This window comes from Sapajus apella, unplaced genomic scaffold (assembly GCF_009761245.1).
Source record: "Sapajus apella isolate SASKATOON/1434 unplaced genomic scaffold, GSC_monkey_1.0 scaffold39, whole genome shotgun sequence".
NCBI classification, from domain to species: domain Eukaryota; kingdom Metazoa; phylum Chordata; class Mammalia; order Primates; family Cebidae; genus Sapajus; species Sapajus apella.
Genome location: NW_022436979.1, coordinates 7,432,953 through 7,453,756, shown reverse-complemented (window position 1 = coordinate 7,453,756; position 20,804 = coordinate 7,432,953). Strand labels below are relative to the sequence as shown.

Below are 20,804 nucleotides of genomic sequence, written 5' to 3'. Positions count from 1 at the left end.
ACATCCAAAACCTTATTATTTGACAACCCTTGTTACATATTACATGGGTCGGGGAGGGGCCTGAAACCTTAGAAATGAAATCGAATGTAGCCTATGCAAGTGCCTCCCCCCAGAGAGGGAGATTATGTGTTAGAAGGCAGAATCTGTACAACTTCTGCTGTGTCTGAAAAGGGGGTGGGAGTGCCAGGGATGTAAATCGTGTTGTTTCCATTTATACAGAGAGAATCCATAAAAAAGAGATTTATTGTCATATTTTCTTTTTGAAATATAGCATTTGTGTTTTGTTTTGTTTCTTTTACTTTAAAAGTGCTCCTCGGTATAGAGCAGAGTAAATATTACAGTTTTGTTCAACAGCAGCCAAGATGTAATTGTCTGTGAAATATAAGGCTTACGACCTGATCTGAGTTCACTACTGTGCTGCTAATACAAACTAGGCTGGCCTAGAGGCGAGCAAACGTACCCGGGGGCTGATTTACACAGAAGAGCCGTCTCCAAAGAATCAAAAGTGGGTCGGGGACAGCCCGTCGCCTGCAGGATCCCATCCAGAGGGCTAGGAGCTTTATTCTTCCTGCAGCAGATTTAAAGTGACTTTGTACAAAAAGTGAAACAAGAATAAACAGCTGTGGAAAATGTAACAAATCATGCTAGCCGTTGAACAGCGAGGGCGAAGGGAAATCCAGCAAACCGCCAACATACTCTGGAGAAAAATGAAACGGAGGTAGAGGAGAGGGGAAAGGGGGGCAGGAAAGGAAGCTGGTAAGGACACGACACGGGGTTCCAAACGCGAATCACGCACTTTATTGTTGCGTGTAGCTCAGTGGCTGTCAGGAGCCTGAAAAGTGTGTCCTTCAACACAGCTCTGCGCGCGAGCGGCCCTGGGGTGCAAGCGAGGCCCCTCTGCCCCCCGCCGCGGTCCCCAAACCCCAGCGCGCGCACCCGCCTCTCCTCCCCGCAGTGACTCCGAGGGTCCCCAAACCCCAGCGCGCGCCCCTCTCCTCCCCGCAGTGACCCCGAGGGTCCCCAAACCCCAGTGCGCGCCCCGCTCTTCTCCCAGCAGTGACTCCGAGGGTCGCTTCCTCCACCCGCCCGGAGCGCAGAGGAGACAGCCAGCGGCTGCAGATTTGCCCCAGTGGCACCGCAGCCACAAGCCAACCCGTAATTGCAAAGCAAACAAGGCTGAAATATTGGATTGGTCTCCATCGTGACAAGATCTACGCTCTTGCCGCCAATCTGTTTGTGCAGCTCTATTTAAAGGCACTTGATTGAGGAAACGTTGAAAATAGCGGCGAGGGTTTCCCTAATGAGACCTCAGGAGGGAAGCAGCGGCCTTCGCCCGGCACGGCACCGGGGGGCTGCGAGGTGAGGGTGGGAGGCTCGTGGTTAACCCCTTCCTGCTCGCTTCGGGCGAAAGTTCCTCCGAGATGGAGCTGGGGGTCCACCCTGCACGGAGTAGTGACCTCTTCCGGCCTGAGCGGCGGAGAACCCGCCCAGGAGGAGGCTGAGGGTCACAATGAGAATTTAACCAGGATGGAAGGGGCACCCCAGTGGCCATTGCAGAGGCTGGAAAGCAGGCGGTCTAAATCCGGGGTTCCGCTCTGGTCGCCTCCGGTCCCTGCCCTGCCACACTCCAGTGCCGCCGGTCGCAAGGTCTGAGGCCCTGGGGATCCCCGCGGAGCCGCGACTGACAGCTCCAAGGCACCGAGGAGGGGTGGTGCCCCCCACGCGAGTCGAGAGAGAAGCTGCCCTGGTGGGCGACGAGGGCTGGCACCCATCGCTGTCGGGCTGGGTCTTCAGGCAGCTAAAAGGAAACGGAAGAAACCAAAGAGGCAGGAGGATAAAATACAAGAATTCTAACTGAGCGCAACCTGCTCTGGCTTGGGCTTTGATCCCCTTTAATCTAGCCTGCCCACCCCAGGTATGTGTCGTTATCGCCATCATTCAGATGGGAAACCAAGACTTAGGGACGCCGAGGTGCTTGCCCAAGATCACTCAGCCAACCGTGGGGTGTCTAGAGTCGGCCCCGCCCAGCTCGGACTTGGAGCTCAGGATCTTGGGAGTGGGCACCAGAGAGGCCAGGCTGGGGCTGAGCCTCCCTCTCAGGGCCAGGGGAAATCGATGCAGACCCAGTGCAGGCCCCACCGAGCCAGAGGACGGCTTGGAAATGGAGATCTCTTCCCTAGTGGATGGCAGCTAACTCCTGTACTAGTTCTAATTGTTTTCCAAATAAAGCAACTAATCTTATTGCAACTGGAGGAGACAGGATTCACCCGATTTCCCTTAGTCATTCCTTTTATATGGGCTGTCTAAACACCTCCTTGGTGCAATGCATTGATTGAGTTGTCAAGAAACCCGCAGTCACAGAAGGTGACACATGTTTGCCCAAGATCTACCCCAAAGAAAACAAGTGACAGCACCAGGAAGGAATTGAGAAGCGAAGACTTCATTTAGGGGAAGGGGCGGGGAAAGAGAGGAGAAGCAATATCTGGAGAAGCTCCCTGGGGGAGGTAACATTTAGGCGGGACCTAGAAGGAATGAAGTGTGGATTCTCCAACATGGGAGAGAGATGGGTTGTTTCCCAGCATACTGGCAAGTTGAAGAGTGCCAGACCCACAGTTGGGAACAAGATAGGAGTCACATTTTCATTCCCTGCTGCCGTCTCCCAGCTGCCCTCCTCATTTAAGGATTGCGTTGACCAAATGTTGAGCCAAGGTTCTAATCCCTTTTAGTATTGAAATCCTAGGGCTTGAGAGTGGACACCCAGCAGGTAGACTTTGACTGTCTAGAGCCCTGGATTTAGACCAAAGGGGACCATCAAGGGCACAGATGGCAAAATGGCACTAGGGGCGCTCTCACCAGAGCTCCTAACTGCTAGAGCCAAGCATTCCCGTGCTTTTCCCAGAGGGATCTCATCTGAGATGTACCTTGGCCAAACTGCAGTTTGTCTTTCTGGAGTCATAGGCAGATGTAGACTGGGAAAGTGAAGACGCCCAGGGGGTGGGGAGGACTGGTTCCGGTTATACTTCCCCATGAATGATCTGCACATTCTGTCAGCAAAACAAAAAAGCATCAGTCACACCAATTTAGTGAAGTCTCCAAATGTATTCTGAATGAAACTCTGCTTTTTTTTTTGTACACAACCCAATTTCTTCATTTGAAGTTGGATGCTTTGCAAGCAGAATGCAATTCCATTTCTCATTCCTCGAAGTTGTGGCCTGTATTAACTTAAGGGGGCACTCACGCAAGTATTAAAAAGAAAAACCATTCTCTTCTGGAAAATGGAGCAAAGTAGCACCTCTCCAATCATGGTGTAGATATATAATCTGCAAAAACAAATTAGCCCCCTAGTGCTGCGCATTTCCAGCTAGCATCCTGCCTTCTCTGTTTATAACTTTGCTGCCTGCAATTATTTTTATTTTAATTTTCTGTCACTTTAACAGAAACCAGAGCCTTTTCTTTTAATGTTTTGTACACAACATGTTCATTTTGATAAGATGTTCTTTCCTATCCTCTTTTAGCTTGCCTTCCCTTGTTTAGAGTTCTGTATCAGGCGTTTCTAATATTTCTCTCTCCTTTTTTAAGAACTTGTCCCTGTCTTGCTTTATTTGTTTGTTTGAAATTTAGTTTGAAAGGAGATCAGAGAGAGCAGGAGGGGTTTGTAATAAGAGAATGACCGAATGACCCAAAGGCTGATTATCTATCATTAACTGGAGACTCGGTGTACCCAAATTACCAGGGAGACCTCAGTCTGCCGGATTCTTACCCAGCCAGAAAGGCAAGACTGGAATGCACATACTGAAACAGGCTCATAACATTGCAATGGAGGACACAGTTCATGCAACATTTTCTTAAGGACTTTTCCTGCAAAACTCAACTCAAGTTCAGTAGATACATTTTTTAGTTTCTGATGTGTTGTGTTCAGGTTAAAGTCTCTGCCAAAAGATTACCTATAACACTCCTATAAGTAACTTTTTTTGTGTTGTTTCGTTAACAGCAAAATTGCAGTTAATTGTCTAAGCTCCAGAGAATATTGAGAAATCAAACCAAGCTGCTTTTGATCTGCTCACACTGCTAAACCCAAGCCTTGTAAAAATCGAGGTTTGCCATTAATATTGACAATAAAAGTGTTTCTTTTTGTTAACCTGAAACCTAACCATTCTGGTGTAACTCCCCTGTCTATAAGCAAGGGCCCTGGAATGATGTAGGAAAGGTTTGGAGGAAACTCTCAGAGCTAAAGAAATCCATCTATGTGAATTTGAAAAGGAGGCTATGGAACAGAACTTCCCAGGAATGCAACACTACAGTTAAAACTAGGAATGTTCCCGGGCCTCAAGTCAGAAGCAAATCTTTCAGTAACATAAATGTTTTCTCTCCCAAGCCCCATTTTAAATTGCCATTTGCACTTGTATTTTATTCTGAACCCCATAATACATTGCAAATTAGGTGAAGACCATTACTTACTATTTCCATAGAACACATATGCAAAATCACACTTCCTTATCTGAATGTTGAGTGATTTCTTCCTGGCTCGGCTTGGAAGATAATATCACTAGTGTGCATGCAATTTGCTTGAAACAATAATTTGAATGAGTATTTAACATAAATCCTATGGGATGTATGTTCTCACACTGGTTTTGCTTTAAACTTTGTATTTTACTACAAAGTAGCAAAGATCAGCAAAGCTTAGACTTACTGTACCTCTTAGGACTAGTATAATAACATTAATAATACCTTCCATGTATCTACATCATGCTGCTTCTTTGAGGCCTTCATGGGGTTATCTTATGGTCCCTTTAGTCTGAATAAGTACTCTAGACTTGCAGACACACTTGGACACCTGGCAAAATATTTAGTTGTCCCTTATCGATGAAAACCCTCCAGTGCAGCAAAAGATCTATCAGTTAATATGGGGATCTAGTCATTGATTATTTAGAAAGAAAGGAAAATTCTAATGACCGTGGATATTAAGATTTGTCTTAAAAGACTTCAGTGTGAACCAGAATTTCGTTCTTCCACACTAGTTGCAGATCCAGTGATGGAGGAAGAAAACACCTTGTAATCCCAAATGCTTCTATGGGACAAATTACAAGGGAGAAACGGAGAGAAGAAGAGGGAGAGGGAGGGAGGAGGGTGGAGAGAGGAAAGAAGGGAAGGAGGGAGAGGAGAAAGAGGAGAAGGGAAAATGCAGACACTAAGCAAGCCCTGATTTTCTCCACTGACTTAACTGTTTTCTAATCAGAGCTGGGCTGAAGGATTTATAAGCAATCAGCCCCTCACGGTCATCTTTCAGCTGAACTAGCCCCTCCCCCCTCCATCTCTCCATGTAGGAAAGGAAAAGGAAGAGGATCCACTCACTAAATACAACACTCCCTACCCCAAAATCCAAAACCTGCTTAAAAGAAGAAGGAAAAATCCTCACAAGACACAAGGGCAGCTTTTCTTGCCCTTCCTTTTTAAAAATAGTCACGCAAATCCAATAGAATTTGATTCTGCTTTGCAGATGTGTGCTTTGAGCAGCAGCACATTCCTAGAGCCACTTTCACTTGCTATGTCTGTAGACAACCATTTCCCAAAGGCAAACAAGAAAGGGAAGGATTACACAACCCCAGTTAGAGGGAGACCCTTGCCACCACTCAGACAATATGCCTTGTTCTGGGCGTCCTAAACATCCTGGGACTAAGTGGATAACATGTAAAATGACTCCACCCCACCCTGGTATAGAGAGGAATGCAGAGCCATCACAGTGTCGCAAGAAGCACCGTCCTTGGAGCAGGTGGGCTGAGGTGACATCCTCAAGAACCTCTTGCTCCTTCTGTCACCTTCCAGGCTTGATGTTCTTTCAGAGGTTCTTAGCATGTTCTGAGGCTCATCTCATGTAAGAGGATTAAAGATTCTGAAGGGAATGATCAGAGTCACTTCCACTATGTTGGTTAGAAAACCAAAGTGAAACGAGATTTGAAAGACGATGATGAGAATTGAGCCATAATTCCCATGAATATAAAATGTGCATTTATGACCCTTTGGCCTGATTCTTTTTGGGTCTAGTTTATTTTGAGGTCTTGTGAGCAAAACAGAGGATAAAAACTGCCCTTGCCTTTGAAATAATAAATACCCTGAGACAATCTTTAGTTAAAACCTAACTGAAGACTTCTTAAAATTAGTTTAAACCAGACTGATATTTTAAAGTATAATAATATCTCACAAGACCGAAATGTTAGCAAGGGCGTGCTCAGTCCCTCTGGTGCTCTTCCAATCTTTTCCAGGGAAAGCAGTAGCAGTGATGGCAAAGAGACGAGTGACATGAGGAACAAAATAAATGTTTGAACCCGAATCTATCTGGCTGAAGGCAGATGACATGCACAGCACTATAGGTGCACTATCAACTACAATGAAGACATAGTATCCCAAACCCTCACTCACCCCAGCCCAGGCTGCCTCCTTGTGAAGCAGTTTCTGGACCCAGATGAGACCGGTTTCAGCCAGCCCTCAGCCTCCAAGGAGAGACAGAGAAGCACCCCTAGTTAGAATTCTTCCACAGGCATGCAGAGGAGCCCCAAGCAGGCCAGTTCCCTGGGTCTTTGAGTACTTCGAACCTGTACACCAGCGGCCACACTGGTGTAGCTCAGGTGTCGGATCCCCGTGCTGACCTCAGGGACTGTGCCTTTCTCCCTTACTTCTCCCACATTCCCTCTCAACACCAACACCACCCTCTCCTTCATTGCCACCACTACCACCACCGCCGTCACTACCACCAGGATGCCCGGGAAACCTAAATTGGGGGCAAACTTGAGATGGCATCTTTTGCTTCCCATCTTTCCAACGGAGCATGCTAGCCCAGTATCCTGGAAAACCTGGAGCAAAATAGGCCACAGGACATTGCAAGAGAAAAATGGATCTGTTTGTGCATTTAGGGTAGAGCTCAACCAGTCAGGACCAGCCTGGCCTCCCTGAGTCAGTTACTCCAGTGGGGATACCACTAAGGTTCACCCATTTGTCCCCTCTCATCAAGCCACCTTTCTAAGGCAGTGGCCTCGGGGTTTGGGTTTCTGAGCTATATCATCTTAGGCCCTTGGACCACAGCAATTAACTGATAATACAGTTAATTACTATCTGTATTGAAAATAATGACACTGCCAGTGAGAACTGATGTGCATCTTTTATGATTTCTTTTTTCTGTATCAAGTTGCTCATTTACTTTACCACTTCCAATGCTATCTGGGGCCATGAAGCAATTCACTCGTTTTTGTTTGTTTGTTTGTTTGTTTGTTTCAATTAAAAGCATGAGAAGGGCTTAAAGTGGCAAATTCTGAAGACTTCAAAAGTGAGGCACTCACCGCTTGCCTCTGGTGGACAGAGCATCTCAATCCCCAACTCGGCCCTCCTCTAGACTCTTCTTCTTCCCTTAAATTCTCAAAACTCCCTCTGGGCCTGAACACAGCCAACCAACTAAGTTCCCTGAATTTTTATATGTTCCCAGCCCAGTGCAACCTTACTTTGTCTACCTGCTCCCAAGGCCTAAAAGTGTTTTTATAAACAGACTTTTCAAAAACGTATCAAATGTCAGAGAATTGAACTACCAGTATTTACACATTCAGGGTTTGCCTCCGGGTGAAAATGTAAACAAAACCCCCAACCACACTACCTGTATTCTTTCCTTGAAGAACTAGGTCTTTAAAAAGCTCTCCTTGTAGAGCAGCAGATTTAAGCTGCTCAAATCTGCAGACCCACACAAGTTGGGGGTTTAGAGCTGTATGTAGGTCACTATTTTGTTCCCAGCTCAACTGCAAGCCCCTGGCGCTTACCAAGGAACCTGGTTTCAGTTACTCCCTATTCTGCCTCAAGGCATTGAATGCTTTGCCGGGGGTGGTGGGTGGTGGTGGTGGTGGGTGGTGGTGGTTTGAGAATGTTAAACCCTTACATAGAAATGGAATGGACCCTACACGACTCTCATCCTGGGCTTTTAAGTCCTTCTCTCCTACAGGGCAGCTACAGCAAACCTAAATACATGTCTTTCTCAATCCTGCTGCCCAAGACTCTAGGGCTAGTGGAGGGCAGGGCCTGAGCTCAGAGTCAACCACAAAGCCAATGGGGCGCCCTCCACTAGCACTGATGTCGCCTTCCAGCCAGAACCACTTTGTCGGCTGCGGCGAGCAAGGAAAGGACCGTCCTTGTGGAGTCCTTCAGGTGGGGTTCGCCTTGCGGCCTGCGGCTGGACTCTGCCCGCCTCCAAAGGGCGATGCCCGAAGTGGAGTCTTTGGTCTCCCTTGGGCTACCCTGGCCTGCCCAGCGGCGAGCCCCAGGCCGCCCCGTCCCGCGCCAGCGCCCCGCACACTGTCCTCGCCTCCCTCTAATTTACAGCCGGCGGGCTCCTGTTGACACTGTTTTCCACACCGAATTCCTTTGGGTGGAATCTATATATACACATCAGCCTCCCCTTTCGGCTAGGGCCAAGCCTGGGGTGATTTCGGCTTCTGCCATTGACCACCCGCCCTCGCCCCTCGCCGCACGCGAGCCTTCCCAAGAAGCTCCCACCACGCGGGCGCTGCGGCCCGGGTGCCCCGCGGCCGGTGACTTACAAGAGGAGATCCATTTTCCATTATAATGCGTTCAAGATCAGCAAGGCCGGCAGTCTAAACATCCACGAGCCGTCCTCCCGGCCTGCCTCTTAAACTGGCGTTTAATGGTTCCCCTCCGATAACTAAACCTGCTTTCCACAGATGCCCGCTTTTATGAGGGAGGCAGGAATGCAGAGATGTATTTATATGTTTGTTCATAAAAACTGGAAAATAAGCTCTGAACACGCTGTAAAAAATATTCAGTTACTTACCAAACAGGCTAGTTAAACCAGGGGAACACCGATACCAGCCACACTACAGATTCAGGGAATCGAGGTGCCCGCACTTTGCAATCTGCCGAGGTCTTCGTTGGGGCTGCTGTCCCTGAAGGATGTGGAAATAACAGGTTTACAATCGGCTTGATCGTGCGCCCGGAGGACCCAGCCGTTATCTCCAAAGTTTGCCGCAGTAACGTGAGCCACCCCAAACAGCTCTAACCGGGGTAACAGGGTGGGTTAGTCAATAGCCACTGAGACCGGCGTTTCCAGCCTGTAAACAGGTCAAAGAAACACCCTTCTCCAGCCCCTCCCTGTCGCTGCCGCCCCCGGGGCAAGGAGACAGCGGGTCTCCTATCCGCACCTTAGTGGGGGCCCCCACTGCCTGCCACTAGGCTCCCGGGGACCCCTGCATAAAATTGTAAGAAGCTGCCTGCGTCTATTTTCTTGCCTCCATTACCTACAAAGCACTTGAAAAGCAATACCTGCATTCTCTTTCTTTCTTTTTTAACTGGAAAAGAAAGCAGAGTGATACTGTACCTGGTTAGAGATTCTTCAATATTTGAGACTTGGGGGAAAAAAATAGTTTAATAGCGAAGCATCTGTTAAACACTTGCATTATCCTCTGCTGATAAAAAAAAAAAAAAAAAAAGTTTTTTTAACCCTGCCCTCCCCCCAAGTTTTAATTATCTTATGGTTATGAGGAGGCAGCCAATCCTGGAAGAGGACCTCGCCAATTAGCAACGTGAACATCAAAAAGTTTTATTGCCGAGAGCTCCAGGCGCCGCCCCCGCCGCCCGGGGATTGGCGCTAGGACCCTCTGACGACATATATTAACCCGAGCGGCCCTAAAGATGTAGCTGTAGATGGAGATCTTGCTGGGAAAATCCGCTGGCTCCCCTCACGTCGTCCGGCTCAGGAGAACCATCGCCACCACCCCGGAGCTTCCTCGGCCACCGCGCAGAGCCCTCCAAGAGCCCAAGCCGCCGCCTTCGAGCTCCAAGGCGCATTCAGGGCCCCAGATCCTTGCCCCGAAAGGAGAGGATCTGAGAAAATGGATGCACTGAGACCTCTCTGAAAACCCTCCGAGAGAGCCCGAGACGAGCGAGGACAAGTTACTCACAGCTAAAATCACATTTAAGGACCAAAACAACAACAACCAAAAATTCCATTAAAACAATAAGCGCCCAAGAACCCAGACGGGCTGGTGGGGGGAGGGGAAGAGGCGGGACGGGGAGGGTCGCACGGAGGTAGCTCTGCAGTGAGCAGTCGACCCCGCCGCCTCCCGGCGCAGCCAGACCGGCTCCTCCAGCCGCTGCTCAGACTCGCCCCTGGATTTCGGGTTAGCTTCGGGGCCAGGAACGCTGCCGGGGCGTGGATTCCCGAGACTCTGCGAAGCAGCCTCGCGGGAGCCCCGGCACCTTTGTATGAGCACGAGAGGATTCTACCTCTGCGTAGCAGCCCGGAAAGCAGCAGCAGTAGCGCGGGCCGTGGAGCAAGGCGGGAGCCGGCGGCGGCGGCGGCCAGGGGCGCACGGTGCCGGGACCAGCTCGCCGCGCCCCATGGGGAGTCAGCGGCCGCAGCGCTGCTGAAGCAGGCCCGGCTGGCCAGGCGCGGGGACGGGGCCCGGGCTGCAGCAGCCCCCTCTGCGGCTGCCGGGCGGGCCCGGGCGCCCGGGGGCTGGGGGGGGGGGGGGGTGGGGGAGGACGCCCAGCGCCGAGGCGAGGGCCCGGGCCGAGGGCGCGGCAGGGCTGCACGCACGCTGGGGCGTGTGGAGGGGCACAGAGGGCGAAATGAGTCTGGTGGGCGGCTTTCCCCACCACCCGGTGGTGCACCACGAGGGCTACCCGTTTGCCGCCGCCGCCGCCGCAGCTGCGGCTGCCGCCGCCAGCCGCTGCAGCCATGAGGAGAACCCTTACTTCCACGGCTGGCTCATCGGCCACCCCGAGATGTCGCCCCCCGACTACAGCATGGCCCTGTCCTACAGCCCCGAGTATGCCAGCGGCGCCGCCGGCATGGACCACTCCCATTACGGGGGGGTGCCGCCGGGCGCCGGGCCCCCGGGCCTGGGGGGGCCGCGCCCGGTGAAGCGCCGAGGCACCGCCAACCGCAAGGAGCGGCGCAGGACTCAGAGCATCAACAGCGCCTTCGCCGAACTGCGCGAGTGCATCCCCAACGTCCCCGCCGACACCAAACTCTCCAAAATCAAGACCCTGCGCCTGGCCACCAGCTACATCGCCTACCTCATGGACCTGCTGGCCAAGGACGACCAGAATGGCGAGGCGGAGGCCTTCAAGGCGGAGATCAAGAAGACCGACGTGAAAGAGGAGAAGAGGAAGAAGGAGCTGGTCAGTACCAGGGGGCGGCGCGCTGTGGGGCTGAGGGGTCAGCGGACCGGTGCTCCCGGCCTCTTTCCAGTGGGGCTGGAAATGGCATCTCGTGCATCTGGCGCCAAGGTTGTTTGCACCAGGTTGTGTGAGGATGGTTTCCGGCAGGAGCAGGGAGATGAGGGGAGGTTGTCAGCAGGAGGAGGAGAAGGTTAAGGATGCTTTGCGCTGGTGATCTTACCTCCGGGTTGTCACTGCTCCCTAGGCACTTAGGACGGACCTAGAAAACTCTGGGTCACGATCGACCGCAATCACACTGGCCTAGATGCCTCACCCCGTATCTGTGAGACCCTTCTTTTGGCCTCCAATCCGATCTTGCTTTCAGATGTTTCCAGAATAAGTCCTGAAGAAGCCCTTGATCCCAATGACCACTGTTGATCGCACCCCCTACCCCATCCCCAGAAGGAGGCTGCCACTGAGACTGAGTCCTGAGTTTTGTGGTAGTTGTCATTACTATGCCCGGAAGACGTAATGGTAAACATAAAATACGTACTTTGGGCTTCAAAATACAGCTCCAATTTTTCTTTGGCTATGACGTTAAAATGTAATTTCTGAGATGAATATATTCCATGGGCATTTCTAGTTTTATTTGAATGAGCCTGTACATTTTAATGGGAAAAAAGCATTACTATGGTCATTGTTATTAAAAAAAATAACACGAAAGTAAACGGAGGCGTTTACAGTTTTCTCAGATTGCTACCAAGTGCCCACAGGACGGTGGTGCAGGATAGAGCTATGGCCACGAAGGGCCCGGAAAATAATTGCATTTGTTGAGTTTTTCTTCTTTAGCCCCTGTAGCCCTTTGGTGGCTGCATAATCGAGTGAACTCCCGAATAACCAGAGATTTCAGAGGCCTTTGGAGGAGAGGCACTGCTGAGCCAGGGACCGAGAGCCTGTGGCCGAGAGGCCCAGGCCGAACCAGAGGCTCCTTCTCCCTATTTTTCCTAGATGTGGATGTGGGATTGCTATTGAAAACAGAAAAACCAGACTAAGCGCTGACTCCAGCTCCCGCTCCTACATCTGGAGTAAGAGAAAAGGCCCCCAGCTCCTCCATAAACGACTCGAAAATGGACGGTTGTTTATAAACTTGTGGATCTGGTAGTTGAGCACTGCAGCAAGGAGGCCTAGGAGCAGGCTAGGGTAGCGCTAACCTTTGTAGATTCTCTGCAGGGGCTGGAGCTCCCCGCTAGTATCCTTTCCTCCCTGGTTCAAGGTCTCCTCCGGCCCAGGAAGCACCGGGGTAGTGTGGCACAAGGTATGCTCTCTGAATTTCTCTTTCCACTTTTCTCACCCTCGCCTTCCCTCTGCCCAGAACGAAATCTTGAAAAGCACAGTGAGCAGCAACGACAAGAAAACTAAAGGCCGGACGGGCTGGCCGCAGCACGTCTGGGCCCTGGAGCTCAAGCAGTGAGGAGGAGGAGAACGAGGAGGAGGAGGAGAGCGCGAGTGAGCCCTGGCCAAGGCGCCAGATGCAGACCCAGCACTCCGGAAAAGCCGTCTGTGCTCCGCTCTGAGGACTCCTTGCATTTGGAATCATCCGGTTTATTTATGTGCAATTTCCTTCCCCTCTCTTTGACCCCCTTTGAGGCATCCGCTCCCCATCTCCCCCTCCAAAAGAAAAAGTGGATATTTGAAGAAAAGCATTCCATATTTTAATATGAAGAGGACACTCCCGTGTGTGGTAAGGGATCCCGTCGTCTCGTAGATTGTGTGTGTGTGAATGTTCCCTCTTGGCTGTGTAGACAGCAGCGTTGCCCCCGCCCCACCTACTCAACCCCTTCCAGACAAAGACAGTGGGCACTAGTGTGTTTGTGAAGTGTATCTTTAATACTTGGCCTTTGGATATAAATATTCCTGGGGATTATAAAGTTTTATTTCAAAGCCGAAAACAAGGCCGCTAACATTTCCGTTGGGGTCGGTATCTAGTGCTGTCCGTTCATCTGTGGTCGTTCCCTCTTTGAATATGTTTCCAACAGCCACTTGTTTTGTGCACTTCCGTCCTCTAAAACTAAATGGAATTTAATTAATATTGAAGGTGTAAACGTTGTAAGTATTCAATAAACCACTGTGTGTTTTTTTTTTTACAAAAACCCTAATCTTTTCATGGTTGATACCTCAAAAGAGTTTTGAAAACAAAGCTGTTATACTTGTTTTCATAATATTTAAAATATTCAGAAGTAAACTAAATTATCATGATTGCCTCTAACTTTATTTTAAAGACTCAGTGGTTCCAACCAGCCAACCTGACCTGCGGTCTACGCAGCGGGAGGAGGTGCTCTTAAAGTGTCCTTGTTGCAAAGCCTGCTGGGCTCTGTTGGTGTGGTGTCTCCTTCCCTCTTCCCCCAGCTGGAGAACACTGAGTGGTCTCTACAAGGAGGACCTGGGCTGGAGAATCCAGTGTCCGCAGTTCGCTCAGAAGGTGCAAAGGTGCCCTTGCTTCCCTGAAATTAATCAGAAGCGGTTTCATGAGGGCGTCAGTTTTTGTTTGGAGAGTGCGTTTCTGGTGGAGGAGCTGTGAGGAGGACCCCGGCAGTATTACTGCAGCGGGAACTAGTCTGGGGTGTTTAATTCAAACTATGGGACTTTCATCCAAGAAAGGAAAAAAGAGAGGCTTTGCTTGTATGCTATACAGGGGATTCTCATCTGAGCAGACGGAAAGGGGGTGGAAGGAGTTTCGAAAAAGTCCATGATTAGGTAACAAGGAATTTTACGTCAAGTAAGAAATCGCTAACAAGACCACGATTTTAAAGGGGGGCGAGGAGCGGGTTAGATTTACAAGGAGTTATAGCGAACTCAATATTAACTGTGCGGTGTCTGAAGTCTTCCCGGCCGCAGCCCAGTGGAACAAGCGACACCCTCCCGGGACTACACCAGCAGCCCGGGACCCGGGACTTCTCCCTGTTGGGTCTTTGAGTTCCCAGAGTCCCAGCTCGTCCCAAAAGAAAGTCCCAGCAGCCTCCTTGGCCTGCGGCCTCGGCAGAAGCTCGAATCTCAGCTCTAGAAACCAGAGAAACTAAAGTGTCTGACTGTGCAGGCTGAGGGAAGGGGAAGAGAAAGAGAGAAAGGTGAACCATATTAAAAAGTGGTTTATTTCATGAAACGTCGTGTATATAAATCTGGTGTTGGAGAGGCTTGTCAGAGTGTTTCCATCCTGGAACGCATCCTCAGGGTGATGTTTGCACCTGGGCCGCTGGCACAGACCTTCCTGCGATATCCTAAGGGTTCCCACACCTCGCTCGTGCCCACTATGACCCCTCCGCCTGCAGCGGGCTGAATCAGACCCGGCGTGGGCGAATTCAGAAGTGCCCGGGGAGAGACAAGCAAGAGGCTCTGCTGACTTCTGTGGCGGCTGACAACGCGAGGGTGAGGGGTTAGAACAACTCGGTCAAAGCGATCTGAACTTTCTCCCCTTGGGTCAGCCGGCTCTGGGCCGACCTGGTGGGCGCAGGGCTGTGTTTACAGACACTTGCCTTTGTTTATTGCACGGGGAGGAGGTGTGGGGGAGGCGCGCCCTGATTTTCTGTTGCTCTCCCAATCCTCCCACATTTGCTTGAGTGGCTCTCTCTTCGTCTCCTGCTTCCAGCTGTTTTCTGCGTCTTTATTTTAATCCGCTCAGGAGAAAGCCATCGGGTCCTAGACTTGGAAGAAACGAGCCTACCAAAGTGTTGGAGTAAACAGTGGTAGAGGAGGTGAGGTTTTAAAAACAGGAACCGGAGAGGAGTTATCTTCTCCGGACGCCTCTGTGCGCCTTGGGTAGCTGGTCTCCGCCATCTGGGCCTTAAGGCACTTCTGCAGGTTTAACACTTTTTCTGGCTTAATAAACACCAACAGAGGGAAGCCAAAAGATGCCGGTGCACCATGGCTATGGAGAAACTTGCTAATACACGTGCTTTTTAAACTTGCGCTCCTCTTTGTCTGGCCCCTGCCCAGCGCTGCCTGCCTGCTCCTCCTTCTGCGCCGCGGCTTCCTCAGGGCCAGCAGCACCAGACCCGGACACCCCATCCGCCCTGCCATTTCAACTCTCCAGAAACCCTAACCAGCCAGACACCCAGCAGACCAGACAGCAGAATGTCCAGCTGCCTGACACTCCAGGCGGCTGAAACCCCTAACCAGACGCATACCCCGACTGACCAGAAACCGGCAGGACACCCCAGATTATCTGTCACCCCAGCCGCCTGTGCATCCAACGCTCTCAGTCACTCAACATCCCCGCCCTACGTTGTCAAGTCCCAGAAAGTGAAAGGCATACTGGACAGGCGTTTCTTCTGCTTCCATGCTTTTCTCTTCCAACACTTATTTCTCTTTTAACTTTTTCTTCTTTGTTTAAAATTTTTCTCCAAGCCTCTACTTGTGGGACCGGCTAAAAGGCCTCTGTTTTAATTGCTCGAATAATGTGGTTGCTGCCATTTTGTTAAGAGCAATCACTCCTGCAGGGAAATCACAAGCGTTCTAGACAGGCCGGAGCCGACAAAAATGTAGGATTTGACGTTAAAAGCTAAATGGGAAGCTGCCTCGGCGGAAGGTAAATTGATGGTAGATCTGGCTGTCAGGGCTCGGCCCCAGACCCTGTGCAGGCCAAGCGCCTGATAACCCTGGAGCACCGGCGGGGCAAAGGCTCGGTCAGTTGTAGAGTGAGTGTGTGTGTGTGTGTGTCTGCAGACTCATTCTCAGCTTGGGAAGCAATTTGGGAAACTGCAGAGTGAGGGCCCTGCTCTCAATTGCCCGTGCACCCGCAGCAACTTGAAAGGCTTTTTCAGGCCGAGACCCCAAGATAACAGCAAGATCACTGGGGATCCTGCTTGCTTTCTAAATCGCGGGGCCACCCTCTGGGGCTCGGTGGGAAGCTCCAGCTTTCTGGATCAGTTCACCAGAAGGCCGAGGCATCTAGGAAGGGTGGGCCTGTGGTCTGGGCTGCCTCCTTAGGTGGAAGAGGACCAGGCTGCTTGGTTGTGATGAGGTGGGTGTAGCAGCAGTGCCAGAGAGCACAGCCTGGGAGCCTGTTAGAAAAAGCACTTGTGCATGTGTCCTGTGTCAGGAATGGAGGGTGGCCCAATTCCTTCCATCCGACTCTGCTGGTCGCTGCCCCAGCTTGGCGTGAATTGCAGAGCTAGTCTCCCACTTGGACTGGTGAAGTAGCAGGAGAACAAGAGAGGTGGGCGCACCTGGAATTCGCAGAAAGGAGGAAGGTGAGGGTGAGCTGAAATGCAAAGCCGCAGGGAGTAGGAGACCTAGGAGCTCCTTCCCACACTACAGATTTGCAGCGAGAACTCGGGCCAGTTGCAAGGGCCTTAGGTGTGTGTGCAAGGGACATGAGCGGGACAAAGTGTGCCAGGAAAACTGGGACAGGATATACACTGCGGATTTGCAAAGCGCAAGAAACCACTCAGTTATCCCTGAAGCTTTAACCAAAGGCTGCGCGGGCGGCACGCGATTTTGTTTTCCACAGCTGCCTTGAGTTCTCCCTGCCTGTGAGTCCCAACTACGCTCCCAGATTTGGGAAAGGAACTGGCTAGTGGGTGCCAAGCAGAGATGGTCTCGAGGGAGGTTTATGGCGTGGGCACCGTAGGGGGCCGAATCTGGACCCTGGTTACCTGAGGGCACCCGTTCCCTCCATTGGGCCCAGCTCCTAAGAGTCCATATCTCCACGCGAGGAGGGAGTGCTAAGGAGTCTCCCGGACGCACAGGACTCTTGGCCCGTCAGAGCCTGCGGATCTCTTGGAGAGAAAAACCCAGGAGTCACCCTCAGCCCGGGGCCCGAGACCCTGATTGGAAGCTCCAACAGCCCCCTCCCTGTGGAAGCTCCGCGGTGCAAGGAATTGCTGTTGGGATTAAGTCTACCGGGAATGGGGGTTGGGGGAGAAGGACTACGTGTTTTTTAAATGTTTAGAAAGAAGGGGGAGAGGGAACTCCGGGAGAGGAAACCAATCCCACGTTTCCGGGGGCCGGACAGTTCTGAGCGCGCCGCCTTACCACCCAGCCGCTGTTCCACGCGAGTTTCCCGCACAGCAACTGTGCCCAGCTCCAAGCAGCCTGGAACCGCTAAGCTGTTTCGGTCGCGGGCTATTGGAGGTTAAAGAGCACTGGGTATCTGACTTCCGTGCACAGAGCTTACAGATCTCTCGCCCTGCTCTCCCGGCTCTATCCTGCCGAAGCCAGTTCCCATCGCGAGGCGCACCCCTCACCTCCCCCCAACGCGACTCCCCTACACACACATTCCCTTCAAATGCTCCCGGCATTTGGGCCGCTTTGATGATCAGATGGTAGAGCCCTGATTACAAATTTATTCCCGGTCGCTCTGTCGGTCTTTATCTCCGCTATTAGGGACATCTGGGAGTGATTAGTGCCGCGCCCGCGCCCGGCCGCTCTCGCCTATCTTGCCGCGGCGGGGCCGGAGCCTCGCTGACGTCAGGGCAGACGGCTCGGAGCCATCCCAGCCGAGCTGGGTGTAATCGGCGGCCGCGCGGCCAAGTCCTCCCTGGGCCAGGCCGGCAGCTGGAACGCGCCGCCCGCCTGCGCACAGGGACTTTATAAATATGTATTTTTAGCCCAGAAGACTTTGTGCTTTCCTTGTTTGGGGTGAGGAGGGGCCAGTTAACGTCTCTACTGCCCCCTCCCCACTCTAAATTTCCCAACTCGCTACGGCTGAAGCATTCCGCCTGGAAAGCCTTCCGCAGGCGGTCGCTTCTTTGCTGCGTCCCTGCACCAGGGCGCAGCTTCTCTACAGCAACAACAGCGGCCGGGACGGTGCCAGTGCAAGTTCCGGACGGGGTAGGGTGGCTCTTAAGGGCGCCCTCCTACCACTGGCACCCGCTCAGCCCTACAGCTGTCTGGCCAAAATGGTGGGAGTTTCTGTCTAGCAGGACGGCCTGGCAGGAGCTGATTACAGAATGCGATGTCTTTTAGCAGCTGCCTTTGCACCTGCTATTAAAGCCTAGAGGACCCAGAGATCTGAGGTGCCCGACCCTCTTTCGCCCCGCCCTTCCCCCAGCCCCCCAGGGAGTTGTCCTTGAAGCAAATACTGACGTCTCCCAAGGGCAAGGACGGCTGGCGGCAGCTTTGTCCTTTACTAAGTCCCAGTGCTCACGGTAGAGGCTGCTTGTATTTGCATATTTTCTGGGCGCGCAGACTGACGCCCCAGACCTCTGACTCCAGCGTTCTGCGGGCTGACCTGGTCTCTCCTGAAGTAATCGGTGCTGGGATGAATCCAACACTTGAACTGTCCATTTCCCGGAGAACTTGATACAATGACAAATTCAACCCCATTTTCACCCTGCCTTCACCAGAAATTGATCCCGCGGTGCAGGGACTGACTCGGAGCCTGCAATTTTCAAAATCTCCCCCAGAGAATGCCAAACCACTGTACCAGAGGAGGCCACACCCACCCAACGGGTCTCCCACCCTGGGCACCTTCTCCACTACCCGCGTGAAATTCAGGACGGTGAGAATGGGAGATGGGTGAAGCGAGGCCTGCATTATTAAGTCTTTACAAGGAGAGAATTAGCCTTATTATAGATCAGCCCTACACCTTCGACTCACTGAGCAGCGCAAGTATTCAAAGCAAACCCAGAAGATGCTCTTTATCCCTGCACGGGCTACAAAGGGCAAGCGGAGTGTTCTGTCAGAAGCTAGGGTGAGAGTAACTATCGGAAAAGGAAAACAGATCATGATGTGAGTGGAGTGACAAGATCTATTTGGGAAACAAAATTTCACAAACAGGGAATCCAATTGAGAGAAATTCCCAAAAGTCCACATCACCTCAGTTCTTTGAGGAAGCCCTATTGGCCAACTCCAAAGTGTCTTCACTTAATCTAGAACCAGAAAGAAACATTTCCTCTCAAGTCACGGCAATGTCACATTGAGAGCCTCGTCCCCTCTCCCATCCACCCCTATCTGGAGACAAGAGGGAAAGAAACAGCTCTGTGGTTTGGGGGCTAAGGGTAGGAAATGAGGCTTTTAGACAGTTGTGTCCTTAATGACTGAAGGATTCTGGCCTATCTGTGCTTCTAGAAAGGGGAGGAACCGGCAATGTCTGCACAAAGTACAGTTTTCTAGAGTGCTGATAAGTGGGTTCTCCATGATCTGACTGAATGCTGGAGCCAACTGAGACACATTAGTTTCCTAAATCACTCAGACCACTCAAAAGCAAACAAACAACAGCAAAAAACAAACAAAAACTCCACATCACTTGTGCCTATAATACTTGCTTGCTCAGAGTATAAACAAACTTTACTTGAATTAAATGGAATAAATCCACATGAGGCACAGACCCAAAGAGTCCCAGTTTATATTTTCAAGCAAAGAAGACAGACTTGCAGGCAGCTAACCTGTTGGTGCAAAAGATGGGCATATACTCACCAGGTCAGTTCTGCAAATAACACCCTAGTTGTTTCCTCAAATAGTATATTTAATGCATGGCCAAACGAGCAACCAGATCTAACCAACCTGACATTCCTCCACGACCAGAGGTAGTGTTTGAAAATATCATTCCTTAGTGTACACCAAATCATCTTTCAGTTGATTGGTGACCCAGAACTAAAGAGTCCAGTAAACTTTTCTGTAAAGGCAGGTTGTTTGGAACTTGTTTTTTTCTGCCCCACCAGCTGAGATCCTTTACAACAAACAGTGCACTAACTCAGAGTCAGTGAGAAAGTTCAACCTTCATTATATACTCTAGAGAAGAGGCCAAAATAGATATGATCCTAAGTTAAGATGGCAGTAAATCCATCCTTTGTAAAAAGATGGAAGCCAATGGCCACTGATGACAGTGCAGGGTTGCCTTCAATTTAAAGTGGGTTGTTAATGTCGTTGCCTGGAGCTGACCTTTTTGTCTTTAGGATAAGGCAGAAAAGCATGGAAAGAAGAATGTTGCTTTTGAAAAAGAAAACCTGAAAACGCAACCTCAGTTGGTAACTAGTATTTGGAGAAGGAAAGCCGGTGCGGTTTTAATGGGAAAAAGTAACGGCCAGGCCTCTTGACCATCGCCTTCGCTTTGCAAATCTGGTTTTCATATTCTTGCTCAGTAATCACCCAAAGCCATAACTGTCTCTGAAATTATTCATTAAAGTCATTTTCAGGGATTCTCACAGGATGACTCTTTTACGTTTACGATCTTGTGAGAGCAATGACATCAGCCTCTGTCTCTTTTCCGCTTTTAATTAATATGCGGCAAAGACGTGAGGGGCCGTGGCCGTGTGCGTGGGAAGGGGGCGGGCCAGGGTGGGATCGGCCGGCTCCGGTGCTCCCGGCGCGGTCAGCTGAGCTCAGGCGCGCAGACATCCTTTGATTAAGGAGGGTATTTCGGGGAGTGCAGGCTGTGCAGAAGATCACGGCTGTGCCCTGTGGTGCTGTCAGTAGTGACAGATCCCAGATGGGGCCGCTACTGTATGGCAGATTGAGTTTCTCAGCAGAAAACTCACCCTCCCTCCTAAACGTCTTCAAAAACCTTCTGCAGATACTCCAGGCCTCTTCGTGTGAAACTGAAAAAGTCTAACTCCAAAGTTGGTTGTGAGTGCATGTGTGTGTATGTTAAGTGTTTTTTTTTCTTCCTTCCTCTTTTTTCCTCTGCACTTCCTCCTCCTCCGAGCATCTTC

General features: G+C 51.0%; 1 protein-coding gene and 3 long non-coding RNA genes across 6 annotated transcripts in view; 1 reads left to right on the top strand and 3 right to left on the bottom strand.

Annotated features, from left to right (window-relative positions):
- Nucleotides 1–9,582, bottom strand: part of LOC116565189 — a 51,403-nt gene extending 41,821 nt beyond the window's left edge. For 2 of the 3 annotated variants that reach the window (XR_004275299.1, XR_004275300.1), the window contains exons 1-2: nucleotides 9,368–9,582; nucleotides 8,825–8,936 (exon numbers count right to left, since the gene is read on the bottom strand). This is a non-coding gene — a long non-coding RNA (uncharacterized LOC116565189). The remainder of the gene's footprint in view (nucleotides 1–8,824; nucleotides 8,937–9,367) is intronic. The other variant, XR_004275301.1, reaches the window with a different exon arrangement.
- Nucleotides 9,583–9,669: 87 nt separating this feature from the next.
- Nucleotides 9,670–13,410, top strand: HAND2 (heart and neural crest derivatives expressed 2). The gene is made up of 2 exons (XM_032298671.1): nucleotides 9,670–11,175; nucleotides 12,527–13,410. The coding sequence occupies exons 1-2, from the start codon at nucleotides 10,621–10,623 to the stop codon at nucleotides 12,623–12,625; spliced, it is 654 nt and encodes a 217-aa protein (XP_032154562.1). The 5' UTR covers nucleotides 9,670–10,620; the 3' UTR covers nucleotides 12,626–13,410.
- Nucleotides 13,019–13,533, bottom strand: LOC116565190. The gene is made up of 2 exons (XR_004275302.1): nucleotides 13,450–13,533; nucleotides 13,019–13,222 (listed from the first exon to the last, which is right to left on the bottom strand). It is a non-coding gene; the product is annotated as an uncharacterized LOC116565190 (long non-coding RNA).
- A 1,152-nt stretch (nucleotides 13,534–14,685) lies between these two features.
- Nucleotides 14,686–18,477, bottom strand: LOC116565191. Its single transcript, XR_004275303.1, has 3 exons — nucleotides 18,383–18,477; nucleotides 15,464–15,641; nucleotides 14,686–14,847 (listed from the first exon to the last, which is right to left on the bottom strand). It is a non-coding gene; the product is annotated as an uncharacterized LOC116565191 (long non-coding RNA).
- Between the last annotated feature and the right edge of the window lie 2,327 nt (nucleotides 18,478–20,804).

Bases quoted from the DNA above. Each gene is read 5' to 3' on its own strand.
- HAND2 (XM_032298671.1), top strand. From the start codon at position 10,621: ATGAGTCTGGTGGGCGGCTTTCCCCACCACCCGGTGGTGCACCACGAG. The intron at 11,176-12,526 runs GTCAGTACCAGG...CCCTCTGCCCAG, and splicing joins AGAAGAGGAAGAAGGAGCTG to AACGAAATCTTGAAAAGCAC.